The sequence below is a fragment of the Anas acuta genome, chromosome 3, assembly GCF_963932015.1.
Source record: "Anas acuta chromosome 3, bAnaAcu1.1, whole genome shotgun sequence".
Lineage (NCBI taxonomy): Eukaryota > Metazoa > Chordata > Aves > Anseriformes > Anatidae > Anas > Anas acuta.
Genome location: NC_088981.1, coordinates 42731128 through 42751412, shown reverse-complemented (window position 1 = coordinate 42751412; position 20285 = coordinate 42731128). Strand labels below are relative to the sequence as shown.

At 42.2% G+C, this 20285-nt stretch overlaps 1 protein-coding gene across 3 annotated transcripts in view; it reads right to left on the bottom strand.

Annotated features, from left to right (window-relative positions):
• Positions 1–10639: 10639 nt before the first annotated feature.
• Positions 10640–20285, bottom strand: part of GALNT2 (polypeptide N-acetylgalactosaminyltransferase 2) — a 92059-nt gene continuing 82413 nt past the window's right edge. For all 3 annotated transcript variants that reach the window (XM_068676810.1, XM_068676811.1, XM_068676812.1), the window contains exons 14-16: positions 19705–19831; positions 15703–15822; positions 10640–13549 (exon numbers count right to left, since the gene is read on the bottom strand). In XM_068676810.1, coding sequence (XP_068532911.1) covers positions 13394–13549; positions 15703–15822; positions 19705–19831 — 403 coding nt within the window. In that variant the 3' untranslated portion in view covers positions 10640–13393. The remainder of the gene's footprint in view (positions 13550–15702; positions 15823–19704; positions 19832–20285) is intronic.

The window sequence follows — 20285 nt, the reverse complement described above, 5'->3', positions numbered from 1 at the left end:
CTGCTTGCTTTTTCTGCCTCGTTCTTTTTGAGAACAGTGGGAGGAGGGCTGAACACGGGACGTGGGCAGCTGTGCTGGGTCTCAGACATCACCTGTTGGAAACTTGAATCCACGAAGGGAGCAGAAACCTCACAGGGGAAATCCTAAATGGGGTTACAGTGGGCCTGTACCAGAGAAGGAGCAGGGAGGAGAGTCTCGCATGCTCAGTGCCCCTGGGCTCTCACACCTCATCAATTGCAGGTAGCCGAACTGACAGCCCGTGAGCGTGCTCTGCAGCCAGAGGGGACCCAAAGAGGCTGCTACAGGCCCCTGCAGTGAGACCTGCCACAAGCTGGCCGGGACGATCAATGTGATGAACCAAATGGGAATTTCTTTGAGTTCTCTGTCACGGTTGGAGAACCACCCCCAGCGCTTTGCTCACCGGGCCCTGGATGCGCCGCGACCTGAGCTAATGCGGTGTGTAATCGGGCTCTGTGCTCACAGTTGTGAGCAGCAGTGCGGATCAGTTTTAGCACACTAATTGAATAAAACGAGGAATTTAATTTGTGAAATTATGAAATCTGGGGTCTGATTAACACCGAGACGTGTACACACGCACACCCTCAGCATTGTCATTTATGGCATCTTTTCAGATCAGGCCAAGGCACGCAGTAAGTCAATCTCCTATCAAATTATTCTCGATAGAATTTGCAATTAATAATTCCAGCAGTGTAGTCTTTCTTCATTAAGCCAAACTTAACATTCCACGTTGCAGTGCTTCTAATATCCTAACTTGCCTCTTCATCCCCACAGAGGAGCAGAGAGAAAAAGGTACCAAGTCACAGATGCTGCAGAGATACCCCCAACCACCATTAAGCCACAGCACAGGCACTTTTAAATCACCTTCATCCAGGACTCAGGAAAACACTTTATGCACATTTAATGAATTGCAGCTCATCAGACCCCTGCAAAGCAAAATCATCTCACGGACCATCTCCAGTTTCCTTCAGTTACCGAGCCCGTAAATGCGCAGCCAGCAACAGGTTTGATTTTGGCAATGAGGGTTTAACATAGGAAAAAGGTGATGAGAATCGAGGAGCTCAGCACATGGGACCCAGGCTAGAGTCAGCATCAAAAAAAAAAAAAAAATCTCCAATACACTGGGCCCTTCTGCCAATACCTTAAACAAAAGTTTAGGTATTCCTTCTTCTGCTGGATTTGGACTCCCCAAAAAGAAAAAGGCAAATTTAAGTTCACTGCATTGTCTTATACACTTTGGGGAAACAGCAAAGGAAAATATCAATATCTTTTGGACAGACACACAAAATTAAAAATAAAAAATCTTGACAAGCTTCCAGCAGCCAGACACGATGCCAAATAATACTTGACCAAAAGGGAAAGTTGTGAGGGGGAGGAGGGAGACATTTCTTTAATTTGCTGTTAGATTAGGATCTGCAGCCAGCTATGGCAGAATAAATTGCAAATCACTCTTTGAAATTGTAAAGGTGAGTTGCCAACTAGTTCTTCTGTACCTCAAAGCTTTTTAACACTGAGCCTCCGGTTGCACTTTGGCACTTAGAGCCAGGGGTGTCCTTGTGCAAAGAGGGAGGAGCAGCATCCTGTGAGCAAGGGAGATGAGGTCCCTGATGAAACCAGGGGTCTTCTGCACTACTGCCCATACCTCTGGGCACTGGAGGTCCTGTGCTGCAAGTTGGGACCCAACCTCATGCCTGGGCATAAGGTTTAACCACCAGGCAAGCCAGACAAACCCCCTCCATGTGCTCACCCTAACTGTTGTCCCCTTCTTTCGCTGCTGTTGTGTTCTGATGTTGCCCAAAAGGGAAAAAACTGGAACAGAAAAAGAAAAAAAAAATGTTTTTTCTCTTACCATTTCCTAGTAATGAGGGAGTTATTTATAACGTTATTAGGTTCATTGTTGCGAGACAGCAGTGCCCTTTCCCAGCTGAGAGTCTCTCCAGCAATGACAGCCTCGCAGCAGCCTGCAGGATTTTATCGCCTGAGGTAGCTTAACCCAGTTTCTCATTTGGATAATGAAAATCAGCAGTGGGTGAGATTTGCTGCCGTCGGTGTTCTTCGGGACCCTACAAAAGGGCTGAAGCACCCCAACACACACATGAGGCTCTTCACTTAAACAGATTCACTTAAAAATGGTTGCAAAGCCGCCATCCCCCACTGAAAACAAAGAACAACATCTTACCTGAAGCCTAGAGGGTTTACAATCCAGCCAAATGCCCTCCTGGCAGCCCTCCGGGGCTCAAAGGCTTTGTGGCCGAGCACTGCCTAGGACGGCAGCCTGAGCCCTGCCTCGCCCACCACGCTGCAGGGCACAGCGGGGTTCATGCCGCTTTCCTTCCCCTGGGCCTCATGGCCACGTAATGCCCTCGGCAGGGCCTGCCATGAGGTGGTTTGGGGGCATTGCTCCCCGTGGAGCAACACAGAAGCTCTGCAGTCCCAAGTGCTGAGGAAGACCCAGCCCCTCCTCAGAGCACAGCCTTCAGGGGCACTGTCTCACACACGCCAGGCCCTTGTTGGCCCTTTTTATCCCCACACCATGGCTGACGGGCCCGGCTCAGCCATTCTCAGCTCCCCAAGAAGCATTCGGTGAGTGTTTGCTCCTGCGTGCCTTTATACAGGCCTTGAGTTACGTGAGAGGCTCCCGAGATGGAGCTGAGCCACCCGAGCCAGGATCTGGCCAAAGATCTTCACTCTGACTTCTCAGCAGCTGGAGAGGGACACAGGACGAGTGCTTGGCGTGGCTGCCAAAAGTTAATTAAAACAACAAACACAAACTGAAGAGAGAACTCTGCATGCGACACGGTTCATCAGTCGGGTCAGGTAGGACTTGTCGGATGCGTCAAACCAAGCTCCCCACAGCGAGCTCTCTCTACCTTTCCACCTCCTCAGGGCTAATTTAGGAGCTGCTCTTCGCAGCCCATAATAATCGCGAGAAAAATCAAATTCTGTTCTGCCAAAAGGAGGAAACTGGAGCACGGGAGCCAGCAGGGAACTTGTCCTGCTGCCATCTCCGACTTTCCTGAGGAAACTTGTGCTCCAGGGCACTGAGTCACAGAAAGTAGAGCTGCCGCCACACAGCACGCCTCGGTCTCTGCCCGTGAGGGAAGCCAGGCCAGCAGAAAGCCGTCTGCTTGGAAGGGAAAGGCCACCTCCAGCAGAGAGCAGCAGTGCATCGGTACCTGTAGATGAGATTTCTGGATGTAGAAATAAGCGTACAGTGTAGAGAACCAGGTGGACAAGCACTTTCTCCATGTATGCCTCATGCTCAGAAAACCTCTTTTGTATGCACCGTCCCCTCAAACCCATCCTCAGGGGCAGGAAGTGTTTGTGGATAAGGAATATCTTTTTTTTATCATCATTTATCTTTCCCAGAGTACCCCCATCTTGAACCAAGACCCACTTTGTGCTGGATAAGGGTATTCAGAAACTCATATAAGCCTTTCTCTGAGCACTGCAAATAAAGGTCTCAACACAGATGCATAGATTCAGGCTAACAGAGTGTGTTTTCAGAAGTGCATAAAAACTTATTTTCTTCAGAAGTCTATGTGAGCTTTCAAAGACTGTCCTTTGTGACTGTGCAATGAAGAGACACCAGAATGTCAAGGATGCTGTCTTCTATCCAAGATGCTATTGAAAATGCTGGCTTTTATATCTGTAGTCATTTTGGATAGGAAGAATATTCTTGATGTTGCATGAGGCATTGATCCCCAAAGGCATTAAACTTCTATTAACAATTATATATATATAAAAAAATATTTTCCTGACTATTCTATGCTCCTTTTTTTTTTTTTTCATTTTTCATCTTTCCAGATGAAAGTCTGAAATTTAAATAACTTTCTGCAGCTACACACCACTATAATATCAAAATTAACCAACCCCTTTATCCCCTTATTTTTCAAGATGTTAAACAGATGACTTTGTAGGTAAGTTGTAGCAAAAGAAAGCTAATTTGAAACAACAGCTGGAGACAGGATTCTCTATGGAAGATGTTAAATTATCAGTTTCTCCATACTTATGGGTGTACTCTGTTAGCACTGCCACCTTGCACACGCCAGGAGATGCACTGTTGTTTACCTGCCCTCCTGTTCTCCAAAATGCTCTGTGCATCCACATAATTGTCCAGCCTCGGGTATGAGCCACCCAGGGTATTTCAGTTGGAAATCATTTGCCCACGTGGACCAAAGGATGATATAATCCAGCATCCAGACTTTGACAACAGCATGTGCTTAAAAAAAGGATCAAAGAAATGAGATCAACATTCATGAGATTAATAGATTTGATATTAAATAGTATTTCTTCCACTTGCCCTCCAAGTTCTCGACGTCTCACTTAGAGACTCAGTTTCCATAGTTTTTGGCATCACATGTACTTCTGGATTTCACAACCATGGGGTAATTTCCAACAACACGAAGTACCTTTGTTTTAAACTCGGTGCCTGATATCACCCTGTTTTGCTTTTACATTCAACTGAGAAGAACAACAAAGAGTTACTCCCTGTGCACATTCTCCTTTACTGTTCAGGATATAACCTTGTCTTGTATGAGCACCATGCTTTTCCATCTCACATCAGACAGAGCAGGACGATTTCTGCTCCTTGCTGATAAAGGACTTCAAAGTAGCAGGAAAAGAAAGCGGGCCACGGCACCCGCTCTGCGCCAGGCAGCCTGCAGTTCAGCTGCCTGCCTCCCTCATTCTATTTTCCACACACCTTCAAAGGTTTACCAGAATGCTGTGTGAATATATATTTTTTAATCTATTCCAGAACATAATCCTGTTCTGAAAAATAGGAACCGTGGTAGGTCAGGGGTGGACAAACACAACGTGGGGCTGTTCCCTAAGCAAACTGACAGATCCTCAAAAGTATTCAGTGCAGATCAGTGCCTGCAAGCACTGCTCCTGGACATCTGACAGCATTTATTTATTACATGCACATACACCACAAACCTGCCTTATCACCTACAGGTGGAACGTTGGTTTTATCTTGCTGTGCTGGATTTGCTGGAAGTCAGGGAAGATCTACCATCCCTCGGGATCATTGATTCAGAGCCTCTCAGAGTGCTGTCTAAAAACCGTCTGTCTTTATTACCAAGCCCAAAGCACACCACAAGTGGTAAGCATCAATGGACATCTTACTCAAGCAATAGCTGTAAGGGCCTAATTCTATTTTTTCTGGAGTCAGGAGGAGGACCTTGGTTCCTCACCATCCCTCCACCTGCCCTGGGAACAGCTGGAGCATCTGATGGTCTGGGAAAGCTGCTAGACTCAGCCTGGAGGGGGAAGAGTTAAGAAATAACAGGATCAGACTCCAGAAGCTCTGACACAATACAGAATATTTCGAGGAATCAAAGTTAATTAGCAGAAAAAATGGCTGGGAGTAGAAGCTAGGCATTCAGCCTGGAGACAATTACTCATTAAAACTACCTTCTGTTGGAGTAGCTGACAAGACAAGGATTAGATCAGCTGAAGAATAAGACTTCCCAATTCTCAAAATTCATTGATTCCCCATGATATTTATCTGCCTAAAATTTATTTATAAAAAAGCGACTGTCCTCGACACTTCTGAAAATTGTATCCAGTCTTTTATATCTGAGAACATCCAAACCGTAAGTCACATCCAAACAGAACCTGACGGCTCGGCACCGATATCCCCACCGATATCCCTGTTGAAGATGTCAGAGCTTATGCCGTAGCACAGAGGTCAGTTAAAGCTCATTTTACCTTCAACTGTGAACTTACTGACTTTGAAATACATTCTAATAATGCTGTAAATGATGCTATTCTGAAATAAGGAAATTAAGATTTCTCTCATTTTTTTCTTCTTCCCCGATGAAACTTTCCATGTGTTCCCACCTGCAGAGCCTGGATCAGCTTGACCAGGTAACCATTTAGCAAGAATTTTAAGTCCAGATGGAAGGAATTAGGACCCTCAGTTTCTTGAGGGAGGAGACTTCACTCTGCAGGTGCTTCTCCATACCCTCTCACTTTGCACCACTTTCTCTGACCTTTCTACTCCACTCTTCTTTCATTTTTTCTACCTACACATCAAGAGACCAATACAGCATCATTTTCTTTTGTAGCTCTTCCTATGACAGAAGCCCTGACTTCACAAGTGACCAAAATATATCACTCAAGTAACTCATTCAGTAGGAAAAGTCAAATCAAAGCCTTCATACAATTCTGAAACCAGTTGGGAGAGAGCTTTAACAGCAGCACGGTGTGCACCATACCACACAAAACACAAACTGCATGCAAAATGCAGAATTTTCTTTCTGAAGAGCATCTAAAGAAGTGTTAAGTCCATTCAGAGTAGGCAAACCCTTATCAAACATTAACTTGTTGTTGAAACCGAGACTTTGATGCAACTTTAAAACTTCCCCTCCCCATTGCTCTCTCTCTTCTCTTCTGTAGTGGGTTTACGTGGCAAGGCTTTGGTAGCAGGGGGCCATAGGGGTGGTTTCTGTGAGAAAGATCTAGAAGCTGCCCCATGTTTGGGAAGGGCCCCATTGTTTTCCAAATCTGAGCCAATAAGCGATGTTGTTTTGCGCCTCTGTGAGAGCATATTTAAGACAGGGAAAAAACGCTGCGCCACACAACAGCCGGGAGAGTCAAGGGAGTGAGGAACAGCCTTGCAGGTGCCAAGGTCAGTGTAGAAGGAGGGGGAGAGGTGCTCCAGGCGCCGGAGCAGAAGTCCCCTGCGGCCTGTGGTGAGGACCATGGTGAAGCAGGATGTCCCCCTGCAGCCCATGGAGTACCACGGTGGAGCAGGGTTTCACGCTGCAGCCCGTGGAGGAGACCACGGTGGAGCAGGTGGCCCTGCACCGACGGAGGCTGCCGCCTGTGGAAGACCCCTGCCGGAGCAGATTCCGGGCCGGACCTGTAGCCCGTGGAGAGGAGACCACGCAGGAGCAGGTGATCTGGCAGGAGCTGCTGCCCGTAGGGGAGCCAGGTTGGAGCAGTTTTCTCCTGAGGGATGGACCCCGTGGTACGGATCCATATCTGGAGCAGTTCTGGAAGAGCTGCTGCCTGTGGGAAGCCCACGCCGGATCAGTTCATCAAGGACTGCATCCCGTGGGTGGGACCCCACAGCACAAGGGACGAGAGTGACCGAGAAGGAGCGGCAGAGAAGAAGTGCTGTAGACTGACCATAACCCCCATTCCCCCGTTCCCCTGCGCCGCTCGGGGGGAGGAGGTGGAAGAGGGTGGATGGGGGGGAAGGTGCTTTTGGTTTCTTTCCTTTGTTTCTCACTTCTCTAGCTTGTTAGTAATGAGCAATAAATCTTACTATCTGTCTTCTTATGCTGAGTCTGGTTTGCCCGTTACACTAATTATTGCGTGATTTTCTCGTCCTTATCTCAATCCTTGAGCCCCTTTCACATATTTTCTCCCCATTCCTCTTTGAGGAGGGGGAGTGAGAGAGCGGCTGTGGTGGAGCTCGGCTGCCCACTCGAGCGGAACCACGACATCTTCCCATCTTGCCCCTTTAGGCGCAGTTTTCTTAAGACTCTGATACTAGCCGTAAGGCTGTTTTGGCAATAAATAGTGATAACAAAAAGAAGAAAAAGCATCTCAACTGGAAAGCAAAACAGAACATCCCTCAGCTCAGGCTCGCTCGCAAAAACAAGTGATTTGATTTTGTGGTCTAGTTAAGCCAAGCTCTAACGGCTTGCAGCTACAGAACATAATTACTCTTTGCGTTTGGTTTTTGGTGTTTTTTTGTTTGTTTGGTTGGTTGTTTTTTTGGTCAACCTTCCTTACACCCACGCTGGCTCAGCACAAAGCTCCTTTTAATGGTTCTTAGCCCGCTGATCAGCACAGGACAGCAACAAAACAGTACTCAAGGCCTCACTGTGATGCACAGAGAGGGGAAATACCTTAAACAGATGCTCAATCCCTCAAGATGGGCAAGAAGCTTTAGCATTTCAGTGTTATTAATGTTCTTGACAGGATGAAAGGGAGCACAAAAGTTGAGAGAAGCCCATTTTGCATGAATAGTGCCCACCATGCAGCCAAAGCACAACAGATACTCAATAGTCACTTTCTAACCCTCAAACCCAAAAGCCTGGATTACCAAAGGCAAGGTTTAAATAATAGGAGCATAGCAGAAAACAGGCATTTGCCCTATCAAGATCCCTTTTAAATTAAGCAAAACCACCACATCCGCTGGGTAGAAATGAAGAAATGAAGACTTGAAATCACGCAGGTCCCTCTTGCTGCATGCAGATCAGCAACATGCTTCTGCACTGAAAGAAATCAAATCAAACCAAAAGGCTATCTTGCACCCATTTCAGACAGCCTCTTGGAGGGCTGCACGGAGAGAACATCTGTGGACTGACTTTAGTCCCAATTTTTAAGCTTGATTACTAGTGGATCTTAAAAATAGCTTCTGGATGTTAAGCTGCAAATAAAATACGCAGTCTAACAAAAGATCCAACTCTGACATTTTTGCTCATTCTGTAATCACAGCCTATTATCCCGGACTGCTTTTTCCAGTGGCTTCTATTCATTTGAAGTCATTCTGTACAGGAAGAAGCCACTTTCTAGAGTATTCTGTAACAAATTATTTCTATGCAATTATTCCTTGTATTTCGGGCTGGATGAGGGCATTGATGCATGCAACCGAGGACCATGCCAATTTAGAGTGTATCTACTTTTAACATAAATACAAGAAATACAGAGTAGAGTCTTTTCTGCATACAAAAATACAATTTTTAAGAATAGCTAGGGTTATGGTAGAAGCGTTTCAGGCCAGAACTAGGCAATGATTTATAGGACCATACGAGCCACCTCAAACAAGACAACTGTCCTTAGCTCTAGCAGTTTTCAGAGTTACAAACTCCCTCAATATTCAGGTATGTACACTCGTGGATCTTCTTGAAAATTACTAAATAACTAAGATGTATTTTAAATTATGAAGAATGATTAAATGCTCCTTCATAAAGACGGTATAAATATCTGATTTTAAGCATGGGGTAGGCAGAAAAAGCCCATGGGTAGGCACAGGCTAAAATGCATAACCTGAAATTTAAGCTAAGAAGTTGCACTGAATGAGAAACTTGCCTTATATATGAATATATAAGGAAAGAAAACAATGGAGCTTTAGTTAGAAGGAACACAAACTTTGCTGGACAGTTCAGATACTCACGCCAGCAGTTTACTAAAGAGTACCCACAGAAAATGCACAAGACTCTAAGCAGAGGCATTAGATAGATTTCTATGTTTAACAACAGATTAAATTAAAAGCTACTGCTGCCAAAAGCCTGACATAATTACTTTGTAGTATTATCTACCAGCTCAGAAATGTCAAAGGGTGGTTAAGATGAAGAAACCTCATCTGAGTTCTCAAATACAATCTTTGAATATAAGGTGGTTTCTTCTGTTTACTGAAGTTTGTCAGGGCCATTTTATTTTTCCAGCAATAAATATTAATCAGTGGTCTATCTTCTTGATAGAAGATTTAATTAAGATTTCATTTAGTTTTTGAAAGGTGCCAACTGGTCATCAACCTCTGGCACATGGGGAGACTAAGATTGCACTGAAGAACTCTCCTTCCCTACAGCTTGAGAGCTAAAATCTTCTTGTCAATACAATTAAAATGTACAAGAGCTTAAATCTCTCCTGCAAATGCTTCTACTGGTTATGCTAGCTGATCAGGTCCTTGGGGCTAATTGCAAGGCTAGGTTTCTTAGAGAAGGAGCAAACATCCTAGTCCTGTGTGCTACTCAGAGCGGAAAAGGATGTGTCCTAAGAACTGGCAGCTTGAGGAGCCTCAGAAACTGGATGTCTAGATGTATCAAGGCAGGATTTTACTCTCATTCTCATACTTATCCTTCTGGAGAGCACGTTAGATTTGCAGCCTTTCTCAATCAAGGCGATATAGCTGATGTTGCAATCAAGCACCATGCCCCAGCTGCAGCCCCACAGGAGGACAATCTCACATTCAGGGCTTTCCATCACCTACTGTGAAGAGTTTGTTCCCTTCCCAATTGGGCCAATATAACACTTCATTTAAAAGCTCTCTAAAGATATACCTGTGAAGTGTTTGTCCTCCCAGGAAATAGTCATCTTTTAGTTTGTTTGAAATATGGATTATTTCATATCTGGTTGCAAGTGCACCACAGACATCTGAATTACTGCCCTGCACATGGAAGAGGCAATCTCTGATGGAGCAGAGAAAGACAATGTGAGCAGATGAGGACAGGGACCCCAATCAACTACAAGAGCTGTTGCTGCAATCATCTTCCTTGAGTTCCTCCAGGCTGAAGCAAGCCCATGATGCTTGGAATAGCAGTTTATGGAAGTGAAGACAGGCATTAGTCTTGAGAAGATTAGACTGAACTGGGCCAGGGTGGACGAAGTGCCTTAATGATGCCTTTTCAGGTGACTACAGTCACTGTCAACTCACTCAATGGAAAACAGCTTCTAAGAAAAGACAGTTTTCTCAAAGCTAACATATTAAATACAAACACATTCTCTTCTTACGTACAAATATATAACCACGTATACATACTTTTAGAACAGGAGCTTTACGAAACAACCAAGTGAACTGAAGCATTTGAAAACTGCTACCATTTATAAGTTCCAGGCAGACTTCTTGGTTTTCCTCAATTACATTAACCACCACACATTTATCTATAAAGCATTCTTCTTTATTTAAGTTAAACAATTTTTCAAGGATGAACAAAGTACAAGCTCTGTACAGCAGACTTTTCAAACCAACTGAAAAAACAGTTTCCAAACTATGTTTTGAAAATCTGCAAAACAAACAATATCACCATTCTTGCTCTGAAGACAGTAAGAAAAGTTCTCAGAAGACTCCATCACAATTTGCTTCAAGGGCTCTTAATTTATCTTTCAAATGGGCAATTTTCTTAAACATTAAAAACCCCTAAAATCACAGTACGTAACTTTGGCACACTGTCATGTAAACATAACAAAAGGATACCACTTCTTGTCTGTTCTCTCAAAGAAAAGTAATGCTGTCTTTAGCGTACAGCTCCTATATTAAGACCCCTATGCACAGCATCCATGGGGAATTAGCGAAAATATTCCTACTTTAATATAACACCAGTTGACACTAAAGACTTAAAAGGTGGAATAAGGATTTTGTACTTTCAGTTCTGCCTCAGAGTTAAAAGGCAGGCCAATATTCAGAGTTGCAACTGCTGATTTCAGTTAGCACTGTTTACTATGATCAAAGTTGCAAGTGGAAATACATCCATGGCAAAAGTTGAGTGTTTTTTCTTCTAAATTCTGTTTTTCAAAACCTTCAACAACTGACTTGCTGCTGAGCCCATATATCAGTGTTTATTCTCCAGAATATTAAGAAATCTACTGCTATGTTTATGAATCGTGTTCCTCAAGTTCTCACCTAGGTTAAAAGACTACAGATAGGGAGGGACAAAGCTGAAAACTAGTTTATCCACTGCATGGCCTCTAAAACAGGCTAGATTTGGGGAAAGTAGACTGTGAAGCAAAAAAAAAAAAAAGGTATTAATTATCTCTATTAAAGAGTCAGATGATGGATGGGAGAAGCTGTGTTTAATGTCCCCATCCAAAAGGTATGCAGGTACTTGCAGGTCATAACCAGGTCTGAGACACCAGATATTTGTGGGCATGCTGACTGACAAAGTCATTTTGCCCATGAGAGTACCACTTCTACACCTAGTGTATAGATGCAGCCAAAGGAAACTGAAAAAATCAGGAACTATCCTACCTCCAGAAACAAAGAAAGAAGGGAACTGTATCAGCATTATACAGTACAGCAAATGGTTTTCATCTCCTTTTGATCAACCCTTAAATTTTCCCCCGCTGAGATCCATATCTTACCAAACCCACTTCCTAGCATGTCTGCACTCTTATATTTCTTTTTTTTTTTGGTTGATGCTCTGTCACTTATTAGTTCTGGAACTAGTTATTCACTTTTTTCATTTTAAAAGCTAAAAGAAGCACTTGCTTTTAATAAAAATAGTAAATAGTCTATGCAGATATAAGAAAGGACAGATCAAAGTTGAGGTTAACTTTGACAGTATTATTTTAATATAAAAAATGACATGGATTGAAGCTGTAAAAATGCATGGGTTTATGGTTAAAAACACCATAGAGGATCTGCTGGTATCCAGACTGATTCCCAGAACCAAGCCTGAATACATTCAAAAGCCTCGTTTAATGAAAAAAAAAAGGGGGGGGGGAATACCGCAGTAGTAGGCCTATAAATTAAGCAAGTGCAATTCAGAGAGATTACTTAGCTGCTCATCCTTGCAAATTAAAATTCAGACCTTGTGCTGTCAACAATGACATTATTATTCCATCTTAGAATTCAAAAGGGGAGCTTGAGACAAAATTTTTTCTGATTAGGGTCCAGAATAAAATTGTGCTGAACCCACATGGCTGCATCTGTGAAAGATCTGGACTGTTCATACAATTTTGTAACAAAGGAAGTATTTTTAAGAACATAATATTACAGAAATGATGAACACAAATATCAAGTACAAGATTAACAATATCCAGAGCACATGTAATGAATCTCCAAGTAGGAATAAACAATCCGAGCAATCATCTGTGCAGATGCATGGGCTTATTCTGCTATTTTCTTTCTCCTCCTGAGTTTCATGATCTCCAGTGAGGGCAAAGCATTAAGAAGTAGATCCAGTTTGCAAAGCAAAAGTATCCAGTGTTAGCACGGACATCATACTCAGCTGCACAAAATCCACACCTTGAGTTTTCACTCTCCTAGCATTCTGATCCAATTTCTGGCTATACATACGTCAATGAATTCGTTGATAATTATAGGGTGATGAAAATTGATATAAATCATTGGGAGCTGACAATATATATATATTTTTATATATTTATATTTAGAGTCCATCATAGAAAAGTCCATATTCAAATTACCAAGTACACACAGGAAAAAACCCCTTCAAAATGACACTTCTGTTTCTGGAAACAACAAACGATGATTTCTATGCAAATGGAAGTTTCAAATGACCTTCTCCTAGTAATTTTCCCACCCTCCCTCCCACACCCTGTTCCCCACAGGTGGTTGTTTGTTTTTTTTTTTGAGATCCTTTTTTCTATCATACATCAGTTGTTCCTAGAGTTAATTATCTGCTGTGCAAGTACATAACTGAAGACAGAAATGAACTGTTAAAGTCTTCACACCAAGAAGGAACTGTGCTGCAGCCATGTTCAGTGAGATCTTTGCAGTGCTCCAAGTCCACCAATTCTCTGGTGTCTGCTTCAGCACTCTCCTACTTTCAGATAAAGATGGAATACTGAGGTATATAAGTTCCGTGGAAAGTTTTAAGAAATACATCAGTAATTCAATCAAAACTTTGCCCAATGTCTATGAATTGAAACAGCATTTTGCTTGTAAGTTCTTCTACTGCTGCAGATTAAGTGTGAATTTCCACTGTTGCGACAAGGAAGGACTGCAGATCTCAACGGTCAGACCACCATTTTTGGCATTTCGGCTGTCTAGACAGAGGTTGCTGCCAACGTGCCTCAGTTTAGAGTTGCTTTCAATTTGTTCCCATTTCTGCAAGAGAAAATAAAGTTACTGAGCTATAAATGCAGGAAGAGGATGTGTTCTACATCCTGTCCTTTAGTCTTCACGTGTTTCCCTGGCTTGTACTTGGGAGAGCTGTGAATACTGCAATTATAGTACATGGTTTAGACAATCCTTGAATAAGGGTATACAAATTATGGCAAGTCTTGCCAAAGCAACTATTCGTTCAGCTAATGCACCGAATTAGATACAGAATACACCAAGTCATTTTCCTCTACTTCAGCACTTCTCAAATATACTGTCACACCGTGTTCAGTTTTGCGAAACCTTTGGCTTGACAAAGAAAATAAAGAGTCTCAAATACCACAATATCACCACTACTACTGTTTTGAATGTAAAAAATTAAGAAGCACAATCACCAAAGGCAACCTTAGAGAAATCTAGAAATCAGTCAGATGCCCTTCAATTATATAGCAGCACAAACTGTTTGTCTGTCACAAGCTCTGTTGCCCAAGGCAATGCCACGGATAGAGTAAATCCCAACTATTGGATGTCAAAAAAAAGATTTTTCCATTAGAACTTATTGTATTCTGCCTTTAAAGCAGACCTTTATAAACTTATAAAGGAAGTGTTGGTTTCATAGTTTCTTTATCTGAAAAGCGACAAGAACATTCTTTCTTCATCAAGGAATCAACATTTCAGTGATCCGTTCGCAAATATTGGGATACAGGAGCAAGGAAGGTGGCAGAAGATCAAAACTGATGACTTTGCAGAAACAGATGAAATGTTACATGACAAGATAAAAAGGATGGTATGTCTTTGCAAATGTGATTTTCCTCAGGCATGGGAAATAAATGAAGTAATGCTGCATTAATAACAATGCACCGAGGGAATCTAGTGCTGCTGCAAACAGGTCACTGCTGACAAGAAAGGAAAGCTAAACCACTCTCTTGAGACAGACTACATTGTCTTCAAACTTCACTCAAGAAGGCCTTTCAAAATTACATCATGAAATAAGTATTTTATTTCAGAAAATGAACGTGATAGTTGTAGTGGATTTACATAGCAAGGTTTGGGTGGCAGATGGCCTGCTGCAGGAGTGGCCTTTGTGAGAAGGGCCCAGAAACTGCCCCAGCAGTTCCCCTGCGGCCTGTGGAGAGGCCCGTGGTGGAGCAGGCTGTCCCCCTGCAGCCCATGGGTCCCACACGGAGCAGATCTCCACGCTGCAGCCCCCCCATGGGTGGAGGAGCCCCCGGTGGAGCAGGTGGATGTGGCCTGGAGGAGGCTGCGGCCCATGGAGAGCCCCCGCAGCAGCAGGCCCCGGGCCGCAGCTGCAGCCCGTGGAGAGGAGCCCCCGCAGGAGCAGGGGGTCTGGGGGGAGCTGCCGCCAGTGGGGGACCCGTGCTGGAGCAGTTTGCTCCTGGGGGATGGAGCCCGTGGGACGGAGCCGTGTGGGAGCAGTTCTTGAAGAGCTGCTGCCTGTGGACAGCCCACACAGGCTCAGTTCCAGAAGGACGGCATCCCGTGGGAGGGACAGAGAGTGACCATGAAGGAACAGCAGAGACGAAGTGTTAGGGACTAACACAGCCCCCATTGCCTGTTCTCCTGCACTGCTTGGGGGGAGGACATGGAAGAGGGTGGATAGGGGCAAGGTGTTTTTAGTTTGCTTTCAATTTTTCACTGTTCCAGTCCACTAGTGATAAGAAATAAATTAATCTCCCTATGCTGAGTCTGTTTTGCGTGTGACAATAATTGAGTGATTTCCCTGTCCTTAGCTCAGCTCAAGCCCTTTCCTTTGTATTTTCCCCTCCTCAAACAAAAAAGAGGAGAAGTGAGAGTTGTCGTGGTGGATTTCAGCACCTAGCAGGGTAAAACAACCACAATAGTAGAAGACTGTCATACATCAGTGCTGCTGGGTGAAACCTCTCTGTATGGCCAATTGAGACAACAGCTGTATATGACAGTAAGATTGTTACTGGCTTATAAAAAGGAAAGGTCAATATACAAGATTATTCCTGCTGTTCTGCCCCAATGTTACATGTTTTACATACACAAACAACAGTGAGACACAACAAAGAGTATAATGGTTAGAAGAAAATACAATTACCAGTGCATTTTCTTGTACTCTCATTCACACCCCTTGTTTTCCCACCGTTTGCATAGTGTATCCATGCCATACTAACCTGTCTGCTGTCATTTTCCCTACAGCCCTGAAGTTTTATTAGTGAACCAGGTGCTCTGTCCACAACAGTAAGGCACAAATCCATATGTTTCACTGACTTGTCCTTTGTTAAGGCCCATTCCTAAAAAAAAAAAAAGAAAAATTAAAAATCATCATATACAATCACATTACTAACACGTGAACAGGGTGCACCTGCTATTTCTGCAACCACAGCACACGTTAAACTTCTATGAATGGCTCAGTATGAGCATTAGAACGGTTCATTGTTTCCCACAGAGCGGGAGATGAAAAATCTGTGCTTTTCAGACAGTAATTGTTCCAGTATCCCCAGATCAACCCTGGGCTGGGCTAGCTGACTACTCCCTCTACTGGCTTTACAGAAGTACAACAGGAAGTTACACAGGACCTTGAGTTGAAAGAGACGCCTTTTCTTTTAAGGCAAGTTATCTATCCAGCTGTATTTTCTGTGTATATTCTACATAGATATTTTGTGTGGATAAATACAGAAATTTTACACACAAAAAAATAATCACTTGGGCTGCCATATCACTGGTCACTCCACCCATAAACTAAATAATGCACGTGTGTTACTGGGGAAAACATAAGTTCCTAATATGACAGACCACCAGAAAGCAAAAGACAGGACAGTCAAACCAAAGGGTAGCAGGAGATTGACACTTCCTACCCAAAGCATGACATACAAAAGCATTTCTTTAAAATACATTTAAATATGCCATTTCTTATACAAGAAAGAAAAGCCATTCTACATGCACTGTTGCCTAGCCTGTTCAATCTTGGTGTCCTCCTACACAGGTCCTGATCTTACCCTAGCGTTCAAGACTCTCCCCGTGCATCTCACCCTGAAGTTTGGTCTCCAGGACCTAGATCAGTCTCCATTTGTCTGATTGTCCTTGGAGGAAGAAAACTGAGTTCTTCTCTCACTGAAGCCACACTACTTATCCAACTCATGCTCGTTGCTACTTAAAAAGGAAAAGTTAACTTTTCTTCAGTGACTAAAGAGGATTCAGAGTTGTGTAATACAAAATCCTAGATAAACAGGGCCAAGTTTGACTACACTTTTGTTATTTTGCAAAGAATGAGTGTTTCAGAAAGAAATTAGATGACTAATCCCAGCCCATTTTTAAGCTTGTTTTCTGATACCATAACTCAATGTTTAGCTTGCATGATCACTTCAACTCGGTAGATTTAACAGTGATTAAATTCCTTTGAGAACAGATACTCAGGAAACAGACTCCTCTCCCATGCAGTTGCAAGTAATCGCCACCACAGAGGTAGCAAGTCTAGCAGCAAGTCATTAGATGGGTACCATATAATGCAACTACTGGAATAATAACGATTATGAGAAACAAAAAGGCAGAACTCTGCATAACCCCTTACTTGTCTCAAAGCCATATACTGAAGGCTTTTCCTTCTGCTCTTCATACATAAAATATTTTTTCACTATATTGAGACTGGGTGTTAGGAAAGGGTTCTTCACTGATAGGGTGGTTGAGCACTGGAACAAGCTTCCCAGGGAATTCAAGAAGCATTTGGATGATGCTCTCATTCATATGGTTTGATTGGTGGTCCTGTGTAGAGCCAAGAGTTGGACTCGATGATCCTTGGGGATCGCTCCCAGCTCGACATATTCTGTTCTAACCTCACTTGACAGCAAAATTACTTTTCTTCTCAGTTCCAAACAGCTTGTACAACGTCAACAAGTATCATTAATAGCCACTTTTAAGAACTTAAGCAAATTAAGCAAATATTTTTAGGGCTTATCAAGAATGAATCACAAATGCTACTGAAACAGATGCCACCCTTATAAGATTTATACTCAATGACATTAAAATACTATCAGGGTAGTGGTAAAAACTTGGAGTTCAAGACTGCAGTCAGTGAAAGTAAGAGCCTTGAAAATACTGATTTTTACATCTTCACCCTTCCATCAGCAGACTGGAAAAGCTTCAGACAAACCAGTAATCATGCAAGAACGTAACACATTTAAAAGCCAAAGCTACAGCTTCATAGAAGTTCCAAACTCTGCTGCTGGAGACAATGTGATGGCCCTTCAGGGTATGAAATTCAGCGTACAGACACTTTCTTCCAGAGATCAGGAACTACGACTTGCTATAGTACAGATAAGTTTAAGCAAATTCCATTACACCAGAACAAGAAAAAAGAAATGGCAAACAGTGCATGTATGTGCTCAAGGCACAGGCTGGAAACAGGACAGCTCTGTGTAATAACTGGACAATCAGGACATCCAAAAAACGCTGTATCATAAATCAGAAGTATAAAGATGGTAGGACACCAATAACCTTGACCCTTCCCTTTACAGCGGAGTGCATTTGCCTTTACCTTTAGCTCTTTACCATAAATATTTCCATGTAATTGTCAAACAATATACTAGGATTTCTTTGTCCCTTTAGAGGTACAATTTTTAATTACTGAATTCTAACAGGCTGTTTTAGGAAAAGAATCCCTTTTCAACTAAAATTTTTTTTTTTTTTTTTTTGGTCAAGTACAAGCCAGAGCATACTCTCCACATCCTATAGTAGCTGAGTACTCTCAGTAAGAGTAGCTGCAAAACACATAGGACAGAGTTAAAGACCCTGGTTTGCTCCTCAACCCTATCCCATGCTAAGGTCACTCTGTTCATTCCTCCAATCCGGTATGAATTGTGTGCGGACATAAAAATCCACTTTTGACCTGTTCTGCTTCCGAATCTGTTTGAATGCCTTGTCACAAGGTTCAGAACAAGCATATATTACTTTTTAAAGGTCATCTTCACCAAAGAAGCTACACAGAATAGAGGGTCAGATTTGGAGGAGGGGAGTTTGAAAGAAGATAACTTCATACATCTATAGAGAATATACAAGATAATGAGAAACTTCCAAGATTTCTGCGCCAAGGCAATTCTTGACATGTCCACCCTTTCTTCTAAAAAAAATAATATTGTGGTGCTTTGAAAAGATGAGTGCATTTTCACAAAAACAACAGAAAAAGCCTCCCCAAATATATTCTTTAATGATATGGAAGAGAGGCATATCAAATATACGATGGTAATTCAAAGCAACATGATACATTGCCTGAAATAATATATTTTAGGTTTCATCTGATTGTAGAGTTTTCCCCCTTTTAATTTAAGTCAAAGCAAAATTCTGATACACACACTCTTTCAATAGCGAATCTTAATTAGTAAGCCTTCTATTCTAATAGATGCTCTTGATTATAAATATGAATGTAAAATTAATAATCAGGTTGGTTCTGAAAAGTTTACTGACAAAATAGCACACAAAACTGTGAGCACATATGCACACATTTTGTTAATGGTGATGAAGTCACAACTGTATAATTAGATTCTTCACAATAGTTAATCTCATTTGGTTCCATCTACAGATTTGACATATTTTCCATTACTTTTGGAGTAGCATTGGAAAAAATATGTTGAAACACCCCCTTTACCGTGAGTGAATAGGAGATGAAATCTGGACACTCCTGTTTTCTGGAAGAGCTAAACAGGAATTTGAGAATTTTTCACACACCACTACCATAAGGCATCATGGTAATGCATTCTGACCATTTGACTGACCTTAGGTCATATGCTTAACTTTACATCTTTTCTTAAGAAATAGCTCCCCTAAATCAAATATACAAATTCATGGATAAAGGCTTCCTATGAAAGTATGAAATTTCTTGGAAGGATGTTACTGGCTTCTAGTATAAAAATAAATATTAACGGAGAAAAAGGAAGTGGATAATCTGATGCAGACTGAATCAATCTCTGTGCTGAGATTCTAAACCTGATGGCACACAAAATTAAATTTGAGGAAGAAATCATTAACAGACTGACTAAATAGCAACTGCTCTGTTCATCTGGGTTTAGGTACCTATCACCAGTACACAGTACCTGCTTGAGTTAGTTTCAATTTTACTTTATTTTTTTTACCCTCTTCTGAAGATCACATTTTGGGAAAAAAAAAATCAGTAGCATACAGACCTGGTTTCCCCCGGCATTATGACATTCATAAACTCCAACAACACCATCCGCAAAATGGCCCAAAGTATCAAGGCAATTGGTACCCTGCTGCAAAGCCCCAAAAGCTATATCTTGATGATCAGGTACCCTAAAATAAAACCAGAAATATCTGCTTAGATTGTTGGTTTTGGTTTTTGTTTTGTCTTGCTTTTAATCTGTTTTTACTTTAAGTATTTTTAAGGTGAGAGGTTAAAGATGAATGATAATTACGATTTGAAAATTTCAGTTGTCTTTTGAAAATGGAAGGCAATTATTTGATCATATAGATAAAACAAACTTTGAAGCATAGAACAGAAAACAAAAAGATTTGTATGTTCATCCTGGTTTTCTCGTATAAACTCAGTATAAGTAAATTAAAAGGTGACAATATCATCAGTTGAGGTCACTCAAGTCTTAATTCTATCAGTTAAGATCAAACCTTGTTTGTTGCGCTGTTTTTTTCAGCCACGCTGAAATCAGAAACATGACACTCTACATTTCTCCCAGTGTTCTTACTGAAGTGTTAGAAACAGTGTTGAATAAAAGTGTTTTACTGATATCTC